At 53.2% G+C, this 8,949-nt stretch overlaps 1 protein-coding gene across 2 annotated transcripts; it reads right to left on the reverse strand.

Moving 5' to 3' along the window:
* Positions 1-3,030: 3,030 nt before the first annotated feature.
* LOC125173886 (probable transmembrane reductase CYB561D1) lies at positions 3,031-8,634 on the reverse strand. 2 transcript variants are annotated; one of them, XM_047873536.1, is made up of 3 exons: positions 8,448-8,627; positions 7,875-7,912; positions 3,031-7,297 (listed from the first exon to the last, which is right to left on the reverse strand). In XM_047873536.1, exons 1-3 carry the CDS (start codon positions 8,593-8,595, stop codon positions 6,794-6,796), a joined length of 690 nt encoding a protein of 229 aa, XP_047729492.1. In that variant the 5' UTR covers positions 8,596-8,627; the 3' UTR covers positions 3,031-6,793. The 2 variants fall into 2 exon arrangements, with proteins under 2 accessions (XP_047729492.1, XP_047729493.1); XM_047873537.1 differs by lacking the exon at positions 7,875-7,912 and having other exon boundaries at positions 8,581-8,634.
* Positions 8,635-8,949: the final 315 nt, after the last annotated feature.

Raw genomic sequence — 8,949 nt, forward strand, 5'->3', positions numbered from 1 at the left:
ACTAAGTTCAGCTAAAAGTATATTCATCGAATGGGCAAGTTAATATTCACAGATAGTTTAGCGTGTCCTGGGCATTGCATACAACAGAGAAATGCAACCCCAGGTTCTTGGTACAGACACAATCTATCAGGATTCTACTGGACTGGATTCTACTAAACTCTGAACAGGCAAATTCTTTGGGTACTCTCTAGGTACTTCTGGAAGGGGATTGTCGGGGTAGATTCCAAAAGGGGAGAGGAGATGGTATAAAGGAGAAAGAAAGGAATTTGAATCATTACGTAATTTCCTACATTGATAAAATCTTGGCCAGAGGGCAGCCCTCCGCTGTCTGGAAAGTTGTCTTGTTTTCTTCATGAGGAACAACCAAAGTGGTGAAGAGATGGAGACATCTCACTCCAGCTACATCAGACAAATCAGCACTGGCAGTCAGCGCAATGGCAGATGTTGATGCCAGAGTGCCCCCACAGTCTACATTTAAATAGCATTTTTTCATCTTTTCAAAGCAGCTTTTGCTGTGGCTGAGGTTGGCCAAGAAGGGGACGCTGGTAAAGAGAACAGGTCTGGGAAGACTGCTGGGAGTTCCCCCCTCTGTCATGGCCTGTGCCAAGCCCTGTCTCTGAGCCTGCAAAGTTGTGGTGCTCCCTTCTCCTACCTCCCAAGGCCATGGCTGCACCTCAGCCCCACACCCCCCATCCCCAAACCACAAGAAGTTCCCTAAGATTCTGGCCAAGATGTGCAATTTTGTCTACCATGTCTTGTAGCACTCAGCTCCTCTTAGGTGGCATTTCGGCGGAGTGGTGGAGGCTAACAGGACAGTTGCCTTGTGCAACAGAAGTAGAAAGTTCGGTTGCCTTGGCCAGCCTACTCTCCTTTCCATTTGACCTCTCACCTCCTTCCCTTCTGCAGTTGTAGTTCTTGTAGCACTTACCGTTTCTCCCAGGAAGCCACCGTGAAGCTCCTTTCCTCATCCACAATGTAGAAAAGGCTCAGGCCTATGCAGTAGGAAGGTTGGCTTTTCTGGTCTGGCTACAGTGAGCCTGTGCCAGATGCGTCCTTTCCTGGGGCTTGAGAGAGGAAGGCTAATGCAGCCGCTTCATCAAGCCCCTTCATCAGGCTTATATGCTGTCAGGTAGGAAATACCAAGTGGCAAAGATACTTAGATCTGCCCTGAGGCCTTCTAGTCTGTGTCAGTGTGGTTACTGTCCCACACATAGAGGGCATGGAACCACAGTCTGAGAACCATTTTTCTGTGAGCCAGGACACAGAGCCTTGCAGGGAGCCTTCCAGGCACCCTACAGCACTGGCATGCATAAGGTGAGAGTCATTGGCCCCTAAGTTAGGGGTGTGTATATGCACGTGTGTGTTTGTGTGTGTGTGTGTGTGTGTGTGTGTGTGTACATGCAAGTAGGCACACGGGGAGGGAGGGGGAAGCACTGTAGCTGGACAGAAGTAGGTGCTGCTTTTCCCTCACCTCCCACTGCTCCTTCACTTGGCCAGTTTGCTTTGGGTGGGGTCTAGCTAGAAAGGCCCAGCTCAGTCCTGAGCCCGGTGAGATAACTCACAACCTGCTTTAAAGAGAGGGGTACCAGGGGCGCCTGGGTGGAGCAGTCGGTTAAGCGTCCGACTTCAGCCAGGTCACGATCTCGCGGTCCGTGAGTTCGAGCCCCGCGTCGGGCTCTGGGCTGATGGCTCAGAGCCTGGAGCCTGTTTCCGATTCTGTGTCTCCCTCTCTCTCTGCCCCTCCCCTGTTCATGCTCTGTCTCTCTCTGTCCCCAAAATAAATAAACGTTGAAAAAAATAAAAGAGAGGGGTGCTGGGGGCCCCTCATGTATACTCAGTGAGACAAAGAGCTGAATCCTCTGGTACCACAGAATGGCCTGAAGTAGCTATTTAATCTGCTTTTAGCAGAGGTTAAAAAAAAATAATCTGGGAAATTCTGACAATAGCGGGTAGATTAAAAACTGGAACTCTTATTCCCTACACATTGGTGACTAGCCAAGCCTTCTGGGTGGATATCTAGGGGGAAGGCTTCTTACTGGATGTAATTTGGGTCTGCTTTAAGCTTAGCCCACTGCTGGGGACTGTCTACTTCAAAACACCCACCAGGGCAGTTCTGGGGCCCTGTCCTCCTGTATGTCACCTATATTTGCTCTGTGCCTGTGCTGGTGAGAACTGCTCAGGCTATGCCCACAACGCCTGACTAGTGTCTCACTGCTGGATCCCAGGATAGAAAAAAAACAATTGAGATAAAAAACTGAATACTGGAGCCTCTGCACTGCTGTTGTTCCTGCCTCTCTCTGTGCACTCCCAGCAGACTGCTGGCAGTTCTCAAATGGAATGGAAAGTATCCTTCCCCTAATTTGACATTTAAATAGAACTGCTGTCATGGGGTGTGTGTGTGTGTGTGTGTGTGTTTTAATTCCAATAAAGTCCTTTGAGGAGGGGACTGTGATCCTACTCCAAGAGCCTGTAACGAGGAAAGAGAAAAAACTACGAACAAGCTAGGGGCCGCGTGTCAGCTCTACATCTCCAGTGCCGGGCATGAGGGCCTGAGGCGGGCCTTGCTCAGCCTGGGGCTACAGGGGAAACCAGAGAGTCAGGGTGGCGGTGTTGTGTCCGTTACTATTGCTCCTGCCTCCCTGGCTTGCCTGCTCCACTTTTCCCTCAGAAGTGCAGAATTAGGTAGGAGAGATTCAGACAGACCAGCTCCAGGAACTTCAGGTTGGATGAGGGAACAACTGCACTGATTTCCGGATTTACACCAGCCCCATGCCTTGAAACCAGCAGCACTTAGGGCTGGGTTTGCTGGGCTTAGTGGCTTTCCTGACAGGAGTGGATGAGAGCTGACCTTTCATCTAGAGGGAAGAAATGTGTGTGTGCTCTCGGGATGGCTGACGACACAAGCTGCCAGGGACTTGGGTCCTCTAAGCATCTTAGCTGTAACTGTTTATCGCCTCCCTATAAAAGAAGCATCAAACCCAGAGCCAGGCTGAATGAAAGAGTCAAGGACAAGAACATACTATCAACCTGTTTACATTTAATACTTTGGACTTTCCAATGCCTGTTAACATGCATTTTCTCATCAAACCCTCACAACATCCCTGTGAGGTAGGTCAAACAGTAAGTGATTTGCCCACAGCCACACCAGTGTTAGGAGCTGAGCAAATGTAGACTGCAGCCCTCCTGGTTCCCAGGTCAATGTGCTTTTTACTGCATGATACACAGGCTCTTAGGTCAACCGGATACAGGAAGAGTGGAGCACTACCCCAGAAGCCTCCCTGCTCCCTAAGGTTGCAAAGGGCCACCAGAAATGCTGAGATTGGGGCATCAGGACCAGGGGTGTCCTCTGGAAGTTAAGACAGATAACAGAAGGAAGGACAGGAGTACTCGAGGTTCAGGGTCAATGACGGCCACTGCCACTCTCAGCAGAGCCTACGCTGTGTTCCCGTCTTGATCTTTGTCAGGTGAAAAGGCCTTAGTAATATACCCAGAGGAAGCTCAAGGCCCACTCCCAAAGGAAAGCAGCCTCAAGCCATGGTTAGGAAGTGAGACTCTGACCACCCCCTCCCCATTCCATTACACTCTAGCTGCCCAGAAGGAGGGGGAAGGTGAGGGCTGGCTGACTCAGCCTGCAAGTGCCTAGAGCCCTGGAGCTGAAAGGCCCCAGCACTGTGCAGCTAATGATTATTGTTAACTCTGAACAAGCCTTGGCACAGCAGCCAGCTGGCTCAGGGAAGATGCCTAGATCTCCCACAGTGAGGTTTGAAAAACAAGACCCAGAGCAGCCATGCACGGGGGTGGAAGGGTGGAGACAATGAGAAAGAAGGGACAGGCCGGTGTCAGGGACTGGGATGGGCAGTCTGCCCTGTGAGATGCTAGGGAGAGGAGAAACAGGCTGGCAAGAGGCGGCAGCCTACCTTTGATGCAGCTGAACAGCCAAGAAGGTGAGGCTGGAAGAATTAATTCCCCAAGACACAGGGCTCCTGCCATTCAACACCAACCCCAGCTCTGGTGGGGCTCAAGGGGAGTGGTTACGGGAAAGATGGGGGCTGGGGGAGGGGTCTGAACCCAGACTGGTAATCCTGTTACCATTTGGATTTGGTTACAAAAAACATCTACATTTCTAATGTCCTCAAGGTTGAGTTTAAAATATCATATTTGGAATCAAGTCTTAGTGAGCCTGATATGCAAATTTGTGCAAATGACATGCTTTTTTTTTTTTTTTTTTTTTTTTGAGCACCCTGGCTTTTTTTAAAAAAGACAGTACAGGCTGACTACTAGCAGCTTTCCCTAGCCAGGGAACAAGGGCAAAAGGGTAGACATTCGCTTCTTCCCCCAAGGCTTCTGCCTCATTGCTGAGGAGCCCAGCTAATATCCCAGATGGGGAGATAAAGAGAGGTGGGGGTAACAGAGGGTGTAGGGAGGAGGAAACACACAAGCAGGAGGCATATGTAGCAGGCAGCTACCTCTTCCCAGCTGGAGGAAGAGTGCCCTGGCACTGAGGTCTAATGGTTGTCCAGCTGCTGGCCCAGGATGTGAGGGCAGGTGGTGATGGGATTCAGAGAAGGGGGGCGGAAGTCCCCCCACAACCTGACCAACTGGGAAGAAGGGCTCCTCCTGGTGACCTACTCCCTATACTGCAGTCAGGCTAAGCAGAAGACCACCTGTGCCCTCCTCTCGGCCCTGTGCCCTTGCCCTCCAGGCCTCCTGGTCAGATAGGTGACAGCTGGCGCCCCTTCCTCCTGCAGAATATAAATGACTTCCCCCTTCCTCCGAGGGCTGGGAATAGACATCAGCTGGCACAGCCCACGCAAACTGCCGGCTGTCAGCCCGCCTGCCCGCCCGCCCACCAGCCCCCGCACCACCTGGGAGGAGGCAACACCTCAGGCAGGCTCAGGCTTTATGGCGCTGCCTGCTTGGCTCGCTGAAGCTGGTGAACCTCACCGGCCCTGTCACCCTGCTGTAGACAGGATGGGACTCCCAGCACTGGCTGTGACAGGGGGAGAGGAGATGGAGTCCCTGATCCAAGTGACACTGGGGAAGAATGCCCCAGGAACCATCTTCTCCAAGTTCAGACCACATTGGGTAGTTTGAGAGAGAAGACCAGACAATGAGACAGGTATAATCACCCTCTGAACAGCAGAGACCCCCTTTAGATGCTCTGGGTCTGGAGAGCTCCTGGAGGTGCCATCTGACCCAATGAGATCCACTCAGAGGACGCTTGTGCCCTCGCAGTCCCAATTCCTGGACTGTTAAATCATACCAACCTCCTTGCTTCCGAACCACCCAGACAGGAAGCTCTTACATCTTAGGAAGACCTGGGACATCTAAATTATTGCCATCTAGGAACGCCTGCCCTGCTCCTGGGACCTGGAGCTCCAGCCCCTATACCCAGACCTCCCAGAGTATCCCCTGAGCTGTCTTGCCTCAACATCAGCTTTTCTGGCTTAGCCATCTTCAGTCCTTGTCATGATCTATGGAGGTCCCATCTCTGCGACCAAGCCAGATCACAGTTAACCAGTCAGCATCTAGCCCTCACCACTGAGAATGGTCTGGGGAACTAGTTTCAGTTTGGAACAAGGAGGGGTCTCTGCAGGGAAGAGGACCCGGCCCTTTTTTGCCAACTGGCAACAAACTCAGCCCCCTCCTAGACCAAAGAGCTGGCAAGAGACCGCAACTGAGAAAAGCTTAGCTGAGAAAGGGACCAGGGAGACTTTGTTTTCCCTAGATCAGAAAAGCCCTACCCCTCTTCCTTAGCTCTTAGTTTGTTCTAAAAGTTTCAGAATACCTACATAAAGCTATGTGCTAAGGCAAGAATGTGAGCCCTAGGAAGGGCTGAACATGAGAAGCTCAGGACTGCTTTGCCACTGAGAACACATGTCGGGGAAGGTGCGAACCCATGACATGCAGCCCTCAAGCCCAGATTCTGAGGTGGGCTGAAGGAAGTTCTTAACTGAGCTAAGACGCCCAGCCAGGAGCCATAGGCTTGGTTAGGCCAATGCCCTTCTGCTCCTTCAAAAGCTTTAAAGTGACTTTAGTGCCTTTACTGTCTTGGAGTTCAAAAGAGCCTCACATGGGACCCTTCTTTCCACAGTGCCTGACCTTCTGTGCCCTAGTCCAGGAGCCAAATTGGCACAGATTCCTGGAAGTCCACAAAGACAGACCTGTCCCTTCAGAGGGATAAGAGAATAACAAATGTATGAATCACATCCTGAGTCTGCTTAGTGGTCCAGCCACCGTTCCAGAGCGGGGAGAGTGTTCTGTGACATCAACCTGACAGACACTGAATATTGGGAGATTGTTTAGAAACTCACCCATGACACAGATGTGGAAACTGAGGTCCTGAGGCATGTGACTTGCCTAAGGTTGCACATTAGAACCTACAGGAACCATAACCCATGGGGTCTCTCCACACTGCTGTCTCCAACAGACCCAAAGAGCCACTGTGCTCATTCATAAGTTACCGTAACCCAACCCTCCATCAGGAGCACAGGCAAGAAATGACTGCCAACAACATCACCGCCGCCGCCCAACACTTCTGTGTCCCATCAAGAGTGGAGGCTTCAGGACCAAGGTCCCCCCCCGCCATCACCTTCCACTTGCACCCAGTATATTTCCCCATTTGGGCCCCCTGAATCGTCGTCAGCAATAGCAGTTTGGGTTTCTGTGGCCCCTGGCCCAGCTAAGAAGTACAAAAATCCTACCACTTCTGAAGTGGATCCCTTGAAGGTCACCAGAGGAAACATTTAAGTCCAAGGCAAGTGTCCCACCTACATTCAAAGTTCAGAGGAACTTACATTTCCATTTTCTTCTTTGGCAAGTAGGAGCTGGAGATCTGGTGCATGATCACCAGGGCCGGATAGAGGGGCAGTGCCAGGCACAGGTACCAGGCTGCACCTTTGATCTGGGCCTGGAACCACACTGAGTGCATGCCTAGGAACACCGTTCCTGTAGCCATCAGGTAGACCACCAGTCCACAAGTCAGATGGTAGAGCTTGAGGCGAGCCACCCTTGAGACTCTGGCTGCTCGAGGACAGAGGAGGCAGAGCCCACATAATGCCTGACCACTAGTGGCCAGCAGGGTCAGAGCGCCTACCCAGCTGTGCCAGGACACCAGGTGGGGCAGCTCACTGCGGGTCCTGCTGGAGATGATGAAGCCCAGGCCCAGGGCTGCACAGAGGATGGCTAGGGTCTGCCCTGCCCAGTGGAGTCGGATCCGAGCCTTTCGGGAGCAGAAGAAGAACGGGGAGTGCTCAGGCGAGAAGAGCAGGATGGCCTCAGCCATGCAGAGGCAGAACTGTGAACACAGGAGAGGGCCCGTGAGCCTCAGGCCAGCTTGGAGGCCTAAGAAAAAAGGGGTGCTCTCATACATCCAAACAGGGAGTACAAAGGGTGGAGGCCAAAGAACTCCCACCAGGACCTCCTACATCACAGGTCAGGATTTCTGGGCACAATGGAGAATCAACACTCGAGTGGAAGTTTTATCACTCAGGCTGACATCCATGCCCTACCTCCTCCTCCTCCTCCACAGGCAATGATTCCCACTTCTTGACCAATATTAAGCAAATCTTTAGCAAGTTCCTGAACTTTGACGGGGTAGGGGTGTTGGGGGGGGGGGTGATTGGACTGCTTCCTCCTTTCAGACCATAGGGGAGAAAGATACATCTTCCATACTCTCCCAACCCCCTTCAACCACTTGATACTAACTACAGCCCGGCCCTTCATGTCTCCCAATCATAGGTTGCAGGGAAAGATGGGGCCCTTGCTCTTTCCCCCACCTCTCTGAGCCTCAGGCTGCACGCCTTCGGAAGGCTGGATGCTTCCCTACGGGCATATTCTAACAAATCAGCTGCAGAAAAGAAGCCCAAACTCACCGCCAAGGCCATGAATACAGGGTGCCAGGAGAAAAGACCTAAGAATCAAAGAGAACAGACTGACGGCTGGGCACCATTGTTTCTGCCCCTGTGGCTGGCTGGAGCCCAAAAAATCTGGCTATAGGGGAAAGGTCAGTGTACTATCCCCAGCTCCAATCACGAATCAGGAGCTCCGTGCAAAGTGGAGCAGTCAAGGGGCCTTACGATGACCAACTAAGGGGACAAATATACATCAATTTGGCCTGTGTTCCCCATTCGGCACCTCGCAGCTGTTAGCCCAGTCCTAGAATGGACCTTGGTCTTCTTTGCTTGTATTCTCCATGAGGGTCTCTGCTTCTGATGAGCTGAGGTCAGTTCAGTGTCTGCCTCTCCACCCCAGCACCCAGAGTCGGATCCTTCCAGGACCCACCTCCCGGGGACCCGCCCCACCACGCCCTTACTACCCTTCCACAGTACGCCTCCCCCCACCACTGCGGGGGTCCCCACGCCAGTTCTCCGAGCGCTCCAGGCGCCGCTCCTCCAGCATCCCGGCTCCGCCCCCTTTCCTGGCCCCGCCCCGCCTTGCACACTCACTGGTTCCCGGCCGGGACAGCACAGTCAGAAAGATGGTGAAGCCCAAAGCCACCAGGTGCGCCAAGATCCCACTGCCTCTCCGCAGCCAGCGGGTCAGTCTCGGCTCCCTCGCTGGAGCGGGAACCAGACCTACCTCCAGGGGCTGCATGGCCGGGCCGGCGCACACTCACAGCTGCTAGAGCGCGTCTTCCGGGTTTGCGATCGCGGAGGCGGCCGCGACGGCGGGAGAGGCCCCTCCCCGGGCCGCCGCCGGCAGTACGGCGGACTCGCCCACAGCGCCCTCTGTGGGCTGGGGGGAAAGCGCGTCGGCCCTAGGGAGCCCTGGGGGCAGAAGGGGACCCGACAGCAGGCGACCAGCCTGGTTTCTTCGGTCAACCTCATTTGCACCTTTCTGTCCACAAGGACTTACGCCTCAAGTAGCCTGTGGAAATTACACGTATGGTAACTGATTCCACCCAAACCCCAATCACAAACTTCGTACACTGAACCAAGAGCGTGAGAC

The sequence above is a fragment of the Prionailurus viverrinus genome, chromosome C1 (genome assembly GCF_022837055.1).
Source record: "Prionailurus viverrinus isolate Anna chromosome C1, UM_Priviv_1.0, whole genome shotgun sequence".
Classification (NCBI taxonomy): domain Eukaryota; kingdom Metazoa; phylum Chordata; class Mammalia; order Carnivora; family Felidae; genus Prionailurus; species Prionailurus viverrinus.

Excerpts from the sequence above, each read along its gene's own strand:
- LOC125173886 (XM_047873536.1), bottom strand. The coding sequence starts at position 8,595 with ATGCAGCCCCTGGAGGTAGGTCTGGTTCCCGCTCCAGCGAGGGAGCCG. Across the intron at positions 7,913-8,447 it reads GCTGTCCCGGCCGGGAACCA|GTCTTTTCTCCTGGCACCCT; the intron begins GTGAGTGTGCAA and ends TTTGATTCTTAG. Across the intron at positions 7,298-7,874 it reads CTGTATTCATGGCCTTGGCG|TTCTGCCTCTGCATGGCTGA; the intron begins GTGAGTTTGGGC and ends CTGTGTTCACAG.